Source organism: Gossypium hirsutum, chromosome A12 (assembly GCF_007990345.1).
Source record: "Gossypium hirsutum isolate 1008001.06 chromosome A12, Gossypium_hirsutum_v2.1, whole genome shotgun sequence".
Lineage (NCBI taxonomy): Eukaryota > Viridiplantae > Streptophyta > Magnoliopsida > Malvales > Malvaceae > Gossypium > Gossypium hirsutum.
This window is the reverse complement of record NC_053435.1, coordinates 99,238,537-99,256,802: the sequence shown is the minus strand read 5'-3', so window position 1 is coordinate 99,256,802 and position 18,266 is coordinate 99,238,537. Positions and strand designations below refer to the sequence as shown.

The 18,266-nt window shown below is 31.9% G+C and overlaps 2 protein-coding genes across 7 annotated transcripts; one reads left to right on the top strand and one right to left on the bottom strand.

The window, feature by feature from the left end:
• Positions 1-71: 71 nt before the first annotated feature.
• LOC107951196 (inorganic pyrophosphatase TTM1) lies at positions 72-6,978 on the bottom strand. Of its 4 annotated transcripts, none has more exons than XM_016886141.2 (12): positions 6,693-6,978; positions 5,456-5,825; positions 4,291-4,405; positions 3,892-4,087; positions 3,630-3,743; positions 3,345-3,518; positions 2,430-2,624; positions 1,756-1,878; positions 1,574-1,686; positions 1,280-1,400; positions 634-906; positions 72-525 (listed from the first exon to the last, which is right to left on the bottom strand). In XM_016886141.2, the coding sequence occupies exons 2-12, from the start codon at positions 5,793-5,795 to the stop codon at positions 307-309; spliced, it is 1,983 nt and encodes a 660-aa protein (XP_016741630.1). In that variant the 5' UTR covers positions 5,796-5,825; positions 6,693-6,978; the 3' UTR covers positions 72-306. The 4 variants fall into 4 exon arrangements, with proteins under 4 accessions (XP_016741630.1, XP_040939181.1, XP_016741631.1 ...); XM_041083247.1 differs by having other exon boundaries at positions 5,456-5,830; positions 6,297-6,939; XM_016886142.2 differs by having other exon boundaries at positions 5,456-5,830; positions 6,693-6,918.
• Positions 6,979-8,488: 1,510 nt separating this feature from the next.
• LOC107951198 (serine/threonine-protein kinase 16) lies at positions 8,489-13,157 on the top strand. 3 transcript variants are annotated; one of them, XR_005906433.1, is made up of 7 exons: positions 8,517-8,928; positions 9,640-9,782; positions 9,913-10,056; positions 10,271-10,456; positions 10,849-10,973; positions 11,418-11,735; positions 12,773-13,157. XR_005906433.1 is itself a non-coding variant. In XM_016886145.2 (6 exons), the coding sequence occupies exons 1-6, from the start codon at positions 8,715-8,717 to the stop codon at positions 11,641-11,643; spliced, it is 1,038 nt and encodes a 345-aa protein (XP_016741634.1). In that variant the 5' UTR covers positions 8,489-8,714; the 3' UTR covers positions 11,644-12,052. The 3 variants fall into 3 exon arrangements, 1 of the variants encoding a protein (XP_016741634.1); XR_005906432.1 differs by lacking the exon at positions 12,773-13,157 and adding an exon at positions 11,976-12,052; XM_016886145.2 differs by lacking the exon at positions 12,773-13,157 and having other exon boundaries at positions 8,489-8,928; positions 11,418-12,052.
• Positions 13,158-18,266: the final 5,109 nt, after the last annotated feature.

Below are 18,266 nucleotides of genomic sequence, written 5' to 3'. Positions count from 1 at the left end.
TCATTTATGTTAACGAACATGAACAAAAATATATCCGCTCTATTGGCGTACAAATTTCTCACATCAGAAGATTGCAGAGATTTTCTCTGATTATACTCACTGTAAAAATTAAATAACAGGAACAAGACATATGTTGGATAAACACTAGTTTCAGAATTTCACCTTTATTTGTTTTTCCAATATTTACAATTTTTCCATGCCAACCTACGGTACGTGTGTTTGCCCTCCATGGTCCCTTAAAGCACAAGGGCATAAGACCATTTTCATGATGCCAGAAATTGCAATTTGGACCTCCAAGTGATGATGTTACTTTTGGGATGTTAGATTCCTAAACAAAATTACTCCTAAACCACCAATTGCTAGAGTAAAGATAAGCGGAACACCAATAGTCTCAACGTCAATTGCTCTGTTTGATCGATCGTTCCTTTCTTGGCGACATCTTTCTCCCCGGTATTCATGTATTAGATTGCTCAGATTGTCTAACTGATGCATAATCTGGCGTTGTGCTCTTGCAATAACTAGGACCTGCATGAACCAAGACTCAGACAATCATTAAGAACCGGAACAAGTAACATAAAAAAAGGTCAGATTAGAGAAACAAAATGTAGGGGTTGAACTAGGACATGAAGCTACCTCTTCCATGAGTGGGGACTCTCTAGCCAACTGGGAAGAAGATGAAGAATGAGGCATTAGTGAACCAGTTAGTGAACCATTACCCAAGCCAGTTACGAAAAGAGATGTCGGTAAAGAACCATTGCAGGCTTCGGCCTGCACAGCTAAATTTTGTTGGCTAGCCGAAATGGTCCTGGTAGAGAACTTGGAATTCAATTCTTCTATACTTGACGTGAACTTATCCATCCTTTCATTCAAAGTTGAAATTTGCTCCGAGAGCTGTGTAACAACTCCCTAAAACACAAATGAATGATCAGTAACGAAGTAATGAACAAAACTATGAAGGAATCGATTTTAAGCAATCCAAACAAAAAGTAATCAAATATTATGACCACGGACCAAGATTGATTTATTTGATTAAGAGGTTTAGGATTCATTCAGGAGCCTAACTTTTACAGAAATCTCATAAATTTTCTGAAGAATTGAAATTAATCCATTCTTTTTCTTTTCTTGGAGGAGATAACGGGGGGAGGTTGTCAGGCTTTTGTTTTCTTTCACTTGAACATTTCAGCAACCAGAGAGGTTGTCAGGTTGTCAGGATTCTGACAGTGGATAAAGAAAAACTAGACTTGTGTTCCAGAAATCAGTTCAGGGCCAACATACACACCGGATTCACTACTGGAGTAGGTGACTCTGGTGCCCTTCCATCAAACCTTCTACTGTTAATAGCAAGTTTTGTCAGCTTCGGCAAATTCTTGTCCCGTTGGGTCGCGTACGAGTGTGAGATACTGGTCCACACATAGATAAATTTCATACGTGACTGTTATCAGGATTAGAATAGGTGCTTTTGTAAAGAAAAATAAGACAGAATAACACATTAAATTAATCTTTCTGTTGAAGTTGTGGAAAAGCACTACGTTTTTTAAAAGATAGAAAAACCGTAGCTTGACATTTTAATTACCGGCTGAGATACTTCATTCTCCGATCAGCAGAGGCTCGGGAAAGGGCTTCTTTAGGACTTGAAACTAAGTCATCATCAATGCTAAGCTTTGTTTTCAAATCATCTGGTAATGCCTAAAAATATTTCCCAAGTTAGCAGCATGCAGAGCTCAAAAATTTAATGTTCAACTTGAACAATCATACCATAACATCATTTACAAGCTTCTCCAGCTGGATTTGTTCAATGTAAGTACGAGGAACATATGAACCTTCCAAACCCAATTGCTCAGCTATGAATTTAACAAATAGGCGATCTCGACCTTGCACCTTATAGAAACAACATACAATTGCAGTTAGTTATAAGTTGTGCAACACGTACCTAATAAGTCATCTGAAACAACTCAAATAGATGGTTAATAGCAAGGCAGCGCAAAGCCAGTTCACCATCCTTTATCGAGTTATTCTTCTGAGAATTCATTGGGTAGTGTTGAGTTCTGTTGCGGATTAGTAGAGGCCTAGGATAAGGGCTTTCAAGGGAAAAGAGGTATCCCTCACCAAAGTTATAGCTACTTGTTGACTATTCTATTTCAGCAGCCAGCTGTGCTTGGATGCTCAGGATGCTATGGTATTTTGTTGACTCGTCTGCTAAGGACTCATCTAGTTCCTGTTGGTTCCTTTTAGATAAATGAAGAAAACCAATTGTGCATTGCCATAAAAAATCGTGCTGTTATCTTAAGCCATAACCAATTAGGTACATGACTGTTGTGATAACTAAGACCAAACACATGTTTCAGAATAAGAAAAGAGGCAAAAGATCACATTACCCTGATATATAAACCATGTCAAATGATATACACATATGTTAAAGGATATGATACCTGAACGTATTTGCGATTGAGTTGCTCCAGCCAATCGATCTTCACGGACACCTTATCATCAGAAAAGACATGGCTACTTCTTTTCAAGATGGCTGCAATTGTATACCCCAAAGCCATTAGTCCTCCAAGAAGACGCACGCTAACTTCAAAACTTATTCTTGGTGATATTATGAAGGGACTGTCAGTAACCCATTCCTGAGAACCAGGCAAGTTGGTCAGAAGCTCTAAAACTTACCACATTTAAGTTAATCCTAAAAGAATATTAAGCAGAATCCTAAATATCAAAAGTTAAGACAAATCAAACACCCAATATGGCATTAAAACCTAAATTAGAGAGGACTTTGGATATCATATTTAGTATAAAATGAGCAAAAGAACTCATGAAAGAACATAGAAGTAAATCTTAAAGGAACATTCTTATACATTCTCCAATAGATTAGCATATTGAATCTAAAGTAATTTTTGAGTAAATGTTTGGTTTTGTCATCATAACTTATAAAAGAAACCAAATCCAAACTAGCTCTCACAAATTCTTGAAACATAGATAATACTTTGCTTACATGTACTGTTTAATTCTGTTTTTGTCTGCATGTGATATAAAACAGCATCTAATATTTTTGCTTCCATGTATTGTTTAATTCTAATTTTTAGACAAAAAAGGGCATAAACATATAATGTCTATATATGAAAACAGCTGTTTTCAGATTCGGTAAAGATCTATGAGAAGAGAGAGATTCCAATGAAAATATGATTCTATCTAAACCTAGCATCTATACCCAAGTGGAGTTTGAAGTACAAAAAGGATTGAGATTAGCACATCTCATTGCTGACAAGGAAGAAAACTTTTATGGACCCAGAAAAGGCCACTATATTCTCATTAAGAATTTTAAAAGGCTTAAAAATGAAACATCTAACCTCAAACATGAGATTGTATTTGCCATCCCTGTTCCTCATCCTCAGATATGACTGACATGCTTCGGGATCTTCACCAGGGGGTAGAAGATAAATGTCGTATGTTTCCTCTATAGTTTCTTTGTGTTCCTCAGATACAACTTCCTTAATTTGATCCAGTGTCACCAACCTTGTAGACTACAATGATAGAAAACACTTGGTGGTAACGTTGTGGGAAGAAAGTAGTACTACAATAAGGAACATGGAACCATTTACTTCGACATGGAAATAAAGGAGTTTGAGCTTGACCTTCAAAATATAAGTAGGATTCTGAAATCCAGTGAACGGATTAAACTTGTTGATGATTTTAATATGTGCTGTTTCGAGATCTGGCTCAATAAAAGCCTTGTACATAGGATATACCTATGTGAAAAAGAAGTACATGAGAACTACTATAACTACTCTTTGTTTTGGAGGGATTTGATAAAGCACTTAAGGCTATAACTAGGTACGATTTCACAAAACAGCTAAATCAGACACCTATAAAGTAAAATAGGTAAGATAAAGAAACCGTTTCAGAGATTTGATGGATAATTTCTTCAGGCTCTTGGCCAGCACGTTGAATGTCCCGTAACACTCTCTTGACAAGGTCAAAGTGAACACCCCCAGTGACAGATACACGAAGATCTATTAAAGGCCGCAATTTGTCACTTAAGGCATATATTCCTTCAATAATCACGATGCGGGAGCTAGGCACTTCAAGTGTCCTGTAATCGTGATAAATAAAACTAGATCAAGAACATGCATATTATTTGTTTCCAACCGCTTGCATGCACTTTCCTTTCTTTTGTCTCTTTTCTTTCCTGCCTAGCAGGCAGAATAAGTGGAGAGTGGAGACATCATTAAACCTATATGAAAAGAGCTTCTATGTCTTAAAGCAATAGCAAAAAATAAAAGAGAGATAGGGAACCTGTATCCTATGCGAGAGCTAGACTTGAAGTCATATATTGGAACTTGAACAGGTTTCCCCGCTTTTAAACCGTGAATATTTTCAAGCAGTGTGTTGTAATCAGTCAGCCGTGGGTCTGTTTCATAATACTACAATAATCAGAGCTTTACCATGCATCCTCCTCCAGCCATTGCAATACAAAATTGTTCTAGTAAAGAAAATGGATCCCACACATTGGCACAATGCGTGCCACAGAGTAAGGCATTAGTGTTACATATACCAAACAATCAAGTTATCTGTAGGACCAGTTTAAAATGTTGATCAAAAAATCTAAAATTAAAGAAATGCAATTAGTATGTAAAATAAATAATAACTAAGAAGGATTCAATTCCATCCAATCAAAGGCTACATCAAGAGATCTCAAGCTGCCAAATCTAGCCTTGCTGCTTCAAGAAATATGTTCTTGGTCTATGTTTAGCTCTCTTCATGGTTTAGATTGTACATGACCAATCCACCCAGTGGTCATTTTATCGGTTCATCCTTAACTGTTACAGTTTTACTTTCTAAAGATCGTCCATTTCTTATTTGGCTGCCCATCTATCTCAACATATGCTTCTTAATCCATTTTCCCCTCTATATGACCAAGCATCTATTTTAACATCTTGATTTCAAATGAAGTAATCTTAAGGCCATATTTGCCTTGTGCTTTCCAACTACCCAATATTTAGAACTAAATATACCATTGCATTGGAAAGGATTCTACAAGTTATGTTTTAAGTAGCTATAACTAATGAAAATTCCCATTAATTATAATTATTTTTTTGCTTAAAGATATCCTGAATCAAATTATAGAATGCTATTGCTAACAAAAATGAGCTTAAGCACATATTGCTTTTACTGCACATTTTGTATTCCGTTTTATATAATTAGAAATAATTATCTCCCATCAATTTTGCCTCCTAAATTTTATTTCAATCTGAAATGCAACAGCATTAGCAGATAAAACAGCAGCTCTTAACATAGAAACTTTCAAAAGCATACTGTGCTGCTAATTGTCAACCACCAAAGTCAGCAAGCAATATTGGGAGGCATCCATTGTTCCCATACATAAAAACAAAGCACCTTAATCAAAAATGGGATCACCTTACATGAAAGTTTTAAAAATGTTAAGGACTCTAATTCTTACCATCAAAGTTTCCGTCAATGATACGGCTAGCATCATTGTAGTTGTCCATGGTTATGACAGCTATACTGGGCATAAAGTTGAGCACCTTCTCTGTGAACACAGTCTTTCCAGCTCCAGATGGCCCAGCTACTCCAACTAAAATCAATCCATCATTCTTTTGAGCCAATAATTGGCATGCACGAATTACAATGAAAAAACCTTTCTCGAAGGAAAGTTTATCTTCGATTGGAACGATCTCATAGCGATCACAGTCTTTTCTTTTAATCAACTGCACCTGGTCTCGCAGAAGACCAGAGCGCCGTCGAGGTGATTCAGCAACAGAAGAGGTATCTTGAGCCATTAAGAGATTTGAAGCTTCTCCTTTATACAGCTGCACTGAAAGATGCAACAGTCAGATATTTACATTTTCAAGAGAGATGACATCGCAATAAAATCATGGAGTTTTTGATGTGGGATCATGATTTCCAACACACAAAGGGAGGAAAGTCCATAACTCGCCAAAGTTAAAAGGCAAGGTAAGCATGTCGCTGGAAATTCAGCAGTTCAATAACTTTTAGGAATTACAAAGTAATAATAATCTAACAGGACTAACAAAAATATGAAGAAGACACAAGTTCAGATCATGAACAAATTGAAATGCCCATGAACCAGTTATAGAATAGTGAAAATTAAGGAGCTTAACATCGAATCCAGGTGCCAAATTATACAGCAGTCAGCAGCTCATGTAATCACAACATTTAAATCAGTGAAGAGAAATCAAACCATCATTATCTTTCAGTGTTCCCCCCATTCATAATACGTAAATGGTCTTTTTTTTTTTTCTAACCAGAAAAATGTTTACCTTTACACCCTTCACCAGATTTATAAACACTAGTTCCTCTTTCTTTTATGCTTTTCCATGTCCCCTCTGAAGGAAGCTAAGCAATTATCCCAGATTTATAAAACTAGTTCCTTTTTGATGCTCTTGATTGAACACATAGAAACCAGTCTGAATTAAATTTCAAGGTCGAAAAGACAACGAACAAACCATAAAAGCTTGAACTTTCGAGCTCCTAAGGAGACTCAAAACCATCAAATTCAACAACAAACAACAAAATAAACACAAATCCAAAATACCCAGAATTGAAACTCGACAAATAACAAGAACCCAGAAGCTAAAGGGAAACCAAGATGAGCATGAAAACAATTTGTGGTGACTGTAAACTATGTTCCGGGAACCATAGTTTGAAGATCATACCTTTAGTGTTAGGACTTCGAGGTCAAACTTTAAAGACCAAGAAAAATATGGACTACTGTTACTGGGATTTTTTTATGTAAAGGCGGAAGAAGAGTTAGAGATTCTTGTGACTACTGAGTTGGTGGGATGTCATTGGCAACAAACTAAAGGCTGCTTGCTTAGCCACCTTCTAGAGTTCAGACAATAACATAGAGTGGATTAGAGAGAGTTTCGAAATAGGTTGGTTTAACGAAAATTTGTTTTTGGTTGGTACATAATAAAAAATAATTAAGTTCAAAGGCTCAGCTTATAATTTGAAGGGTAAGACTGTCATAAGTAATGATTTTAAGGTTATATAATTTTTATTTTATTATTTGTGACAACTTCACATGATGTTTTTCTAGTTTGAATTTAATTTTAATTTTAAATACATTTTTTAATAATTGAATTATTATGTCTATATTGTTTTAGAATTTTTAATATAATTTTGTGAAGGCTATTTTAACTTAAAATCATAAAAAAAGAAAATTCAATTACTCTTGGGATACATAATCGTACAAACATGGACCCACTGTAAGAGATGCTTCTTCTTCTTTTATTCCATTACACAGATGCCTTATCAATTCACCCGGTAAAGTTTGACAGGTATGGTTTGAAGGAGCTTAAAGAAAAGTTTTTTTTTTTTTTAATTAGATTGGTTTGATATACCTAAATTATTATTTATTAATATTTTAGATAAATTTATTTGTAATTAAAAATATTGGAACATATACAATGTAAAAAGAATAAATTATAGGATTTGGTAAAAAAACATTATAGATAAAATTGTATGTGCATTTTTAGATTGAGAATATAAATTAATGTATGTATTTTACAAAACAAAATACACATATGAAAATATTCCTTAAATTTACTTTTAACTTTTCACTTTTAAAAAGTTTGTTTTTACATCTCATAACTTCTACGCCTATGTCTCTACTTTCTTTATTATTGAGTGGTTCGATAATGAAATTTACCTCCTATCTTCTCACATCCAAGTGATTTTATACATTTTAAACTTATTAACTAATTTATTTTTATAACTTCCCTTTAATTTTTATTTAGAACCGGACCCCTATATAGTTTATCTATATTGCCCCTATATAAATCTATACAATGACAGTTAACTATAAAAAATCTTTAAAATAAATAGAAGAGTTAGTTTGTACTAAACACCCTTAAATTATGGTCATTTTTTAAATTGGTTCCCAAATTTTAAAACATTCTAATTACACTTTCAAATTATTGATGTTAAATCAACTAGACCTTTTCATTATTGAAAATGTTAATTTACCATTAAATGACATATTAAATTTTACGTGACATAATTTAAAATAAAAATTTAAATAAAAAGAATAAAATGTTTTCTCATGACTTTTAAAAATTAAAAGGTAAAAATAAAGTAAAATAGAAAGAAAGAAAGAAAGTGAACAATAATTTCTATAAAAATTATGAAAACATCAAAGTCGAGATTTTTACAACATTTTTTTTTCTTTAAAATTTTCATATTAATTTATGTCACGTAAGATTTAATGTTTGAATATAAAATTAATAATTTCAATATAAGAACTACCTTATTGATATAAGGCGGATACTTTAAAGATATAATTAGAATATTTTAAAAATTGATAATCACTGTAGAATAAAAATCATAATTTAGACTTTAGAGAGGTTAATGCAATTCACTCTAAATAATTACTGTTCGAAACAAAATAATTCTTTAATTTTTTTAAAATTTAAAAACTAGAAATTATTATGAATTTGTTAATAACTATAATAAAATTAACAGTTATTGTTAGACAGAAAAATGGAAAGCTTTAAATGCTGAAATCTGTTAACTAAAAATAATGTTCCAAAACAGAGCATAGAGGAGAGAGAGAGCTTGTTAAGATCCGCCATTTTTACGTTTCTCAATTCCAACACACCCAAAAAAGAAAAAAAATATGAGAGATCTGAAGATGTAAAAGGAATTTTTGTGCAAGTGAAAGGTATAAGGGGAAAACAATGGGGTGTACGTTTTCAGGGTTTAATGCAATGTACGATGCTGCTAATGGGGAAGGAGACATTTGGATCAATGACATCAGGTTCAAGATCGTGAGGCAGTTGGGTGAAGGTGGCTTCGCCTATGTTTATCTGGTTAAGGAAGTCACCTCCGATTCTTCTTCAATTTCAGCTGGTGGTTTAGCCAAGAAAGTCAAGGACCCTTCTCATCTATCTGGTTCGTTCTTTTACAAGGATTTTATGATTTGGGTGTTGCTCTATTGGATTGGTTTACTACTAATCTGGGTGTTTCTTTAATTTTGTTTTATTTTTTTATTTTTTGTAGCTGATTGCTTTGAGTTTCTAATTATATGTTTTTCTAAATTGTGCATTTGCTCTTTTCTTCATTGGATTGGGTTTTTGTGATTTATTTATTGTAGAAATTTAACTCAAGTAATGTGTCAACTATTGTGATTGAATGTACGGATTCATTCCATTCTGGTTTACCGAATACGGGGTCTCATAAAATTGGATCATAGGGGTATACAAGTGAAAATTTTCTTATGATCGAATTACAATTGGATCCATAATTAAAATTATGGATCAGCTGAATCTTTGGTCTCTGTTCTGTTGGTAAACCTAAGGCATTTGACTAGAATTCGTATATTATGGAATCATCATGTTTTCAGTTTTATGATGGCTTTTCTTTCCCATTTAATTTAATTTAATTTATTATTATTATTTGCATTTCCCCTCTTATTATCTGAATTTACATCTTAAATGGATTTGATAACCTTTTTATTTTTGCTGGGGGATTTTATCTAGGATGGTGACATCTGCTATGCCATCTGCCAGATTTTATCGTGTTATTTTGGTATTTATGTATTCATCAGATCAAAGGGAAAATTAATTTGGTTTTGGAATGAACTTACTTGGGTTGCATTTGCAGATGATGGAACTTATGCAATGAAGAAAGTTCTCATTCAGAATAATGAACAGTTAGAATTGGTTCGGGAGGAGATCCGTGTTTCATCCTTGTTTAGTCACCGTAATCTTCTTCCCCTTCTTGATCATGCTATCATTTCTGTTAAGGTAATTGTTCAGATCTCTCATTCTAATTAGCAGTGTAAAACAAACTATTCTCCAAGATGCATTTTCTTTCTTTAAATCACTTCCCATGCAAAATTGTATTTGTCTGAAACAATTTGATTTAATTGGCTAGCCTACACAAGAAGGATCATGGAATCACGAAGCATATTTACTATTTCCCGTTCATTTGGATGGAACATTACTGGACAATTTCAAAGCTATGAGTGCTAAAAATGATTTCTTTTCTACCTCGGATGTTCTTCAAATATTTCGGCAGGTAAGTAAAACTGTCTTTTTCTAACCATTTTCTTATAGAGGTTTAAATGATAACCATGTGGCACTTGTTATCAGTGGATCCAATGCATTCTTCTATTTTCTAATGTTTGATCATTTTATGTATTAGTAATGGTGTTTTCTTTTCAGATTCATTAATGTCATAACTGATTCGAGTTGACTATAAGCATTTTGACTCTGCCAAATTATTTCCGCAGCTGTGTGCCGGACTTGAACATATGCACAGTCTTGAGCCTCCATATGCACATAATGATGTCAAGCCTGGTAATGTTCTTTTAACCCATAGGAAAGGTGAATCGCCTCTTGCTATATTAATGGATTTCGGGAGTGCTCGTCCTGCAAGGAGGCAAATTCGCTCTCGTTCTGAGGCACTACAGCTTCAGGTGCTTTTTTCTTCTTTACTTTTCTTCAGTAGTGAAGAGTCTTCTTATATTCTCTGTTTTCAAACTTCTTTCTCATCCTTGCTGAAAACTATCCCAAGCTCTTCTAGTTCCTTAAACCTGTATGCTTAATGTTCTACCAACAAACATATGCATGCTTAAACATGAACAAAATGATGTATGAGTACATAATTGGCTTATCTGTTTGATGCATTTATGATATCCTAAAACATGCTGAAAGTCTTCTTCTTATTTTCTTGATTTGTTTTTACTGCATTGTCTTATGGTTATCATCCTTATATTTTCTGCTTAAGTTTGAATATGATATTTATTTCTATCTATAAACTTAGTGCCTGTTCTACAATGATCATGGTTGTTTTTCTTTCCATATATAGGAATGGGCATCTGAGCACTGTGCAGCACCTTTCCGAGCTCCTGAGTTGTGGGATTGCCCAAGCCATGCAGATATTGATGAGCGAACCGATATTTGGGCATTGGGGTGCACTTTATATGCAATAATGTAAGAATCAATTCTTAAACAGTGTTTTCTTTCATTTAATAAACTTTTTTTTTGTTGTTGTACTTTCATTTCATTTGTTAATTACGTTTCTTCCTAAAAACAATTTAGTAGACAAAGAGTAAACAAAGTATTTGAATCTAGCTAAATCTAAGGAGCATATTTTAAGTATTTGATTTTAAAGTTAAATAATCCGAAAAGCAGGCGTTTGTATTTCAAAGTTAAGTTGCCCATTAGTGTTGAATCATGAAGTTGTATTTTGATGATAATTTTGGTAAAACAAGTTAAAGCAGTTACAGGTTTGTACTTCCATCAGATGCTTTCATTTATCTTCGGAAATAATTGTTTTTATACTCTATATCCAACCTTTTCGAGATGACGTAGTTAGCTGCTTTTATATAAAAAAAAAAATTAGCCACTTATATTGTTCATTGGCATTTGTTGCAGGTATGGGGTATCCCCATTTGAGTATGCACTTGGAGAATCTGGAGGAAGCCTGCAACTGGCCATTGTAAATGCACAGATTAAGTGGCCAGCTGGACCTAAACTACAGTATCCTGAAGCTCTTCACCAATTCGTGACTTGGATGCTTCAGCCTCAGCCTAGTGTTCGCCCTTGCATAGATGATATCATATTTCACGTCGACAAGTTAATCTCGAAGTTTTCACAGTGAAATATCATAAGAGGGATTAGGGTGAGAAGGAAAGGGCATTCAATCAGTAATGGACGAGTTGATCATCTACATTCTAGCAACTTCTTATAAACGTGAGTTTCTTCACAAGTCTTCGAAATACTTCTGAAGTGACAGCAGTAGCAATTCTTTATGAAAAAGTTCCATAGTAATCCTTTTTGTCCCGATTTGGGGTAAATGTTGGATATTCTTATGCTTTTTTCTTTTTTCTTTTTTAAAGTCTTTCCATATATTTAAATAATCATATGCGGTAGTTATATATGAATATGTGTTAGATTTGGGAGTCTGACACATGTATTTTATTGAAAATGAAGAGCCAAAGCTTGTTGGAGTAGTTGTGGTGGTTGTGCATTCATTCTGTTGTCATAATTATGGACTTCATGTTCTGTAATTTGCTGATGTCCAGATCTGACGTCCCTCTGCATCCAAGATTCAACTTTTTTTCTTTATTTTTTTATAGGAAAACCCCAATAATTTGTGTTATCCATTTAGTTTTATACTTCTGGGTAACTAACTATATTTCCTCAACTTTAAATTTATTTATTTTTTAAGTATTTAACACTTTGTCGAACATGATTATGGATGTATAATCTTTTGAATAGAAGAAAAAAAAATGTCAATCTAAATTTAAGTCGGACATACAATCATAGCTGCAACTGACTCTCATTTTGGATTCATTTTTTAGTTTGGGGGGGTGGTTTTATCATTGTATCTACTATTTTTCATTTAACAACTCTTCACATAGTTTTGTAAAAGAAAATAATAATATACATTTTTATTAAAAATTTAATAATTTCTTTAAAATAAAATTTAGTATATAAGAGTTGTAGCGTCGTAAATATGAAGAGAGCACAAAGACCTTACTCTGGGGTTCGGTTGCATGGTCGATAAACGATATTCAGATGCTGTGGATGTCTGCTATTAAGTAGAATCAAGCTGGGTACGGATTTTAAATGGGATGTTTATTTTTTGTTCACAAAACTTTGAACTAGACAAGTTTCTTATAGCTTAACCTAACAAAAATCATCTCCAACTGGTAGTATTTATAAACATGTGATCCAAAATCTAACATTTAATACTTGGTTTTTTTTTTCTTTTTGTTTATTATCAGATGACGACAAGCTTTATGTATAAATGAAAAATATATTAATATAAAGAAGAAAGGGGTGGAATGAAATGAAAGGCATGAAAGTGGTTGTCCGACCATTAGCAAATTCAAGGAAGAGGACAAAGAAACAATGCGGAATGCATGGGGCCACGATGTCTGTATAAGAAATTAAAACCAAAAACAAGGTGGTAGAATGCTTACAAATCATGCTTACAATTTTGGGGACAAAGATTGCTCCAACTCACTGGTTTTCATCGAAACTCTTCTTTGAACTTCGTTTTGTTCTTTCACTGGGGGGCCCAACTCAATATTCACTTTGTTTTAACTACTCTTTATATTTACTTCATATCGATTAAAATGATATTTAAAAGCAAAACTTACGATTTCTTATCCTATTCATTTCCCATCTATGTCAATCTAAAATTTTCAAGATAATACTATATATATATATAAAGAAGTGAAGTACTTCATTTAATTTCACACTCTTAACGGCATCCATCACTTCATCATATTTGATAGATTTATTATTTCACTTCATATTTACTTTAGTAGTGTCTTAAGTTGACACATGTCACTCTATCAAATTTAAGTGGCTAAGGCTAGAGATGTCCATACATTAGGTTGAGATTTGATTCTAAAATATTTTTTAAGCCTAAGCCTATTTTTAAGTTGGTTCAGTCTATTTAAAAAAACCATTTTACTATTTAAAAGTTAAGAAAATATTAAAACATAATTTTCAATTGTTGTTTTATATCTTTTATAATAAGATTTTAATTTAAAAAATACTTTTAATTATATAAATTGAATTCAGGTCAACTCAAAAATGTAAATTTTTTTATCTAAATTCAACTCTTAGACAAGTCTAATTGAAACTTACGCCTAGCCTTCATTTCCCTATAAATATTCTCTTATTATCAGGGTAAAGAGGATAAAAAAAAACACAAACAACCTTACTCTACCACGATTTCAACCCACAATCTCCTTAAATCTTTAGTATGATAACTCCGCACCTTTCACAGTGCAAATCACCATCTTCCTAGCAGCTCTTCACACTCTCATGGTGTGAATCACCTTTATCTTAATTGCTTTTCGCATCCTCACAATGTAAATCATCATAGCAAACCGCCCCATATTTTGTGTTGTAATAATTGGCATTGTCTATGGCCACTAACAAAAAGTTGTCTTTACCTCCCAAACGTTATACTTATTAGAAACAAGAAGGTCGGGAATCTTATTTTGTGTATTTGTAAAAACCCCTGTTGAAATGGATACCTATAGTTTTTCTTTGTATCGAATTTTGATTTTTAATATATAGTCCATTTTGATTTAAAAAAAAAACCCGAAGTGTAATAACTAAATATTTTCATTAAAATAAAAATTTAAACAAAAATATTCCTCCTCCAATAGAAACAAAAGACAAAAGCCGTAGCCTTGAAAAGACAGGCACTATCAAACTTAGAGGAAGACAGAAGAGCAGAAACAAAAAGCTATTTTGACATCTACCTCTCACATGTAATATTTATATAATTATAGAATAAAAAGTTTGATGCTAAAAGCATGATTCAATTCCACTTAAAATTTATGTATTTAGAATTTATTCTCATTATATTTATTTTTAAAGTTTTATTAATATTAACAATTAAATTTATATTTTTAAATGTAAAAATAGAGATATTAAAATTTTAAAAATAAAAATAAAAGACTAAATTATAAATATACGAAGAATAGATAGAGTTGAAGTTATTAAACTAACCCAACAAAACCAGTAAAGTAGTAAAGCTTAAATTGGGAAAAATATAATTTTTCAATAACTGGAAAAATAATAGGTACAAACTCATACAATTTGAAACCATATTTTAGGTGAAGTTTGTTTAGATTGATGTAATAATATATTAGTACTATAATTTCATGAGCTTCACTTCTCTTTTTTGCTCTTTTTAGAAAATTACCATCAAAATCAACTGTCTTTTATCTAATCACATGAAATAAAAAAATTAAGGGACTTAGCCAAATAGAATAATATAAGTTATACTAAAGAAATAAATGGTTGACCACGAAATGTGCTCTATATTTATGGGTAAGAATCAAACTCCCGACCTCATGGTTAAGAGATAAGGTGAGTAACTATCACACCACACTTTATGATTACCAATAGAATTATGCAACTCACAAAACTACAAAAACTTTCAATTTTGTCATGTACATTTTCAATCGATTTTGTTTTAGTTCCTTTCCTTTAAATCGTTAACGAAAATGATGATGATGTCCTTTTTTTTAAATTACTATAGTAATGCATTTAATCTTTAATATTTATTCATTTTATTAATTTGATCCTAATTTTAAATAACTCAATAAATTTAACCCTCTACATTTACAAATCAATTTCATCCTCAAATACATTTTTATCGTAAATTAGAATTATAAACACATTAGAAATTTTAAATGGAAAATTATTTTAACATTTATATTTTCTTCATAAAGGCACCCAAAAAGTCATTCTTGAGATTTTCAACTAACAAAGAACCATCTTGTTTCTCAGTTTTTGAAGGTTTATTTAATTATTTTTATTTTTAAATCTAGCATCCTACTTAAAAACATTACTTTTGTTTAGAGAAGTTGCAAGTTTGGGGTTTGGGTAATTTAAAATATGCAGAATTGAAGTTTTTATTTAGTGGAAAATTGTAATCTTAAAATATGCAGAATTTTAGTTTTCTATTTGTGTTTTTAAAGTTGGATTTGTAATTTTTGTTTCTTTCTAATGTTTTTATATTTGAAGTTTTTTTTTCTTTGTTATTGTAACTTTCAGGGGATTTTTAGAATTCATTTAGAGTCTAACACTTTGGGAATTTCTTTTTGTCATAAAGAGTCTATTTTTGTATTTCAATTCTAAATTAATCCAAATATTTTGAAGTCTCATTAATTGTAATCACTCTTAAATTATTTAAATCGTATCAATTTCATCAGCGTCATATTTCTTATGTTGTTAATAAGAGTCTATTTTAATTTTATCATCTTTTCCTCTCTCCGAAGGTTTTGTATCAGATTTGAAATTCTGATTTATGATGAATACGTGTCTTGGGTCCAAATTGAAAGAATTTGTAAATATGAAAGGTTGAATTTGTTTAATTATTCAGAATTAGGACCAATTTGCTAGAATGTATAAGTGTTGATGACTAAACATGTCATTATATCAATTAAAAAAAGGTCACATCATCATTTTTGTTAACGATTTAATGAAGGGTGACAAAAATAGAATCGATAAAAAACGTTAGTGACGAAATTGAAAACTTATATAATTTGGTGACCAAAACAAAAGCATGCTAATAGTTGAATGACTAACAGAGGAGTTGATCCTTTTTTATATAGATGTAAGATATTAGAAATGATTGTGTTATGTATAAATTGTTTTGGGACATATTATGGTTATTATCTTTTTATATGCTTAAACTCGGGATTTAATCCCTATATTATATATAGTTCCTATCTAAACTATTGATGTTATCCAACCCGTCCTGATGATGTAATGGGATTCAACTATAAATTGAGGCCTCTATTAGTCTCATTTGTATCATTCATCATTAAGTAATTAAATACATCAAAAGTATTTACTCTAGCTTTTTTTAAGTGTTCTTACTTTTTTTTCTTATTTCGCATACCTTTACTACCTTAAAAAATTCTTTAAGATTTCCAACTTGAGTGTTTAGATTGACTTAGGCAAGTTGGAAGTGACTTCTCCATTTAAGGCCATGCAGTTTTGGATTTGTGCCCTCTCATCCAAAAAAAAAAAAAGTAAAGTTTCATTTTAGTCTCTTTAAAAATTTTAAATTATAAGTTAATCAACAGTATAATTGCTCTTTAGCCTCTTCAAGATGATAAAATTTCACTTAATCCCTCTAAAATTCTGAAATAATAAATTAATATATTGATAAAAGTATATTTTAACCCCTTTAAAATTTATAATTTAATTTTAATTCTTTTAAAAATTTATAATATAATTTTAACCCACAAATAAATTTCTAGCTTCATCCTACCTGATAAAAGAATTGTTTGCTAAACATTTAAAACAACATTATTAGTTTATAATTTTGATAATTAGTATATTAAGAAAACTTTTTAAAAATATATTTTGTTCATGTTGAGAATTCTGTTAATAAGTATTTTACAAACACTTTTTACCACTTGCTATATATTATATAGAGAATGTCTAGAAGATAGTTATAAAAGTCCTTAATACCTTAGGACAATATATAATAAAAATGGTAAATAAAATTAAAGTCTTTAAAAACCCTCAGTCAAAAATTAAAAAATTAATTGAAATATTATGAAAAAAAGTACATTTCATTAAATTTTTAGTGACTTTTAAAATTTTAATTAATTTTTATGAACGTTAATTATCATTAATTGATTGACCGTTAATTGTTATTGACTATTAGAAGCTATCACGTGATATGGCATGTCAATCAAACTTTAAAGATTTTTAAACTTTAAAAAAAACTTTAAAAAAAAACTAGTAACAATTATTAATATCTAATCTTTTTGACACAATGTTTATTTATAGCCCCTCCTCAACCCATAAATAGGAGAAAGATGCACTTCAAAATACTTTTTTTTTGTCAAAAAAATAAGCTGATATTTATTAATTAGGCTCAAGAAAATGGAACTGAAAAGTAACCAACAAACAGCAAAGTAAACGACAAACTAAATAGACCAGTTGTCCAGCATAAAAATAAATGAGACCTAGAAATTAACAAACAAAATTAAAGCAAAAGAAATCCCATGAGCCTGCAGAAGCACCGTTTCAACATCCAATATCAGCCAACCAGCTCTCCTCAACACCTGCCACTGTAACATGCAACCAAGAGCAAACGTCACTTTGCAATCTAAAAAATGGAGATTCAATGAACCTTCTCCATCCTCAAAGCGAACAAACAAAACTCAGTTCCTCTGAATCCAACACAACCAGTCATTCTCCACCACCAACTTCACAGAATCCGGAATACCTGCAATCCAGTTCTCGCATATTCCTCTTCTCCGTCCTTCCATCGCCAAAACGTGAGCCGCCCTATTAATCGTCCGAGGCACATAAATGTAAGTGACTTCTTCAAACAATTGTTGTAAACACTGAATATGAAAAGTAATCGGCCTAAGAACCGATCTGTCTTCCTCTTTTTTCATAATAGATTTAATGACTGTTAAAGAGTCACCTTCCACGATCAGACGCCGAAAGCCCATCATACGCGCGAATAGCAACGCCCTTTCGCAAGCTCGTGCTTCTGCCACAAAAGCATCACCAACCTCCTCAAACAAATAAGTATCAGTCCCTGCAACCTTTCCTCTACTATCTCTGGCTAATACTGCTGTTATAGCAATCTTCTTCTCCGGTAAATAAGACGCATCAAAATTAAGCTTGATAATATCAAATTCAGGAGGCCTCCAAATATCCTTGCCCCGACAACCAGAAGATAAAAGAGGATTCTTGTTAACTAACCAAGTATCA

Bases quoted from the DNA above. Each gene is read 5' to 3' on its own strand.
- LOC107951196 (XM_016886141.2), bottom strand. From the start codon at position 5,795: ATGGCTCAAGATACCTCTTCTGTTGCTGAATCACCTCGACGGCGCTCT. The intron at 4,088-4,290 runs GTTCCCTATCTC...TCACGATTACAG, and splicing joins AGCTCTCGCATAGGATACAG to GACACTTGAAGTGCCTAGCT. The intron at 1,401-1,573 runs GTAATTAAAATG...TGTGTGGACCAG, and splicing joins AGAATGAAGTATCTCAGCCG to TATCTCACACTCGTACGCGA.
- LOC107951198 (XM_016886145.2), top strand. From the start codon at position 8,715: ATGGGGTGTACGTTTTCAGGGTTTAATGCAATGTACGATGCTGCTAAT. The intron at 8,929-9,639 runs GTTCGTTCTTTT...TTGCATTTGCAG, and splicing joins GGACCCTTCTCATCTATCTG to ATGATGGAACTTATGCAATG. The intron at 9,783-9,912 runs GTAATTGTTCAG...TTAATTGGCTAG, and splicing joins ATGCTATCATTTCTGTTAAG to CCTACACAAGAAGGATCATG.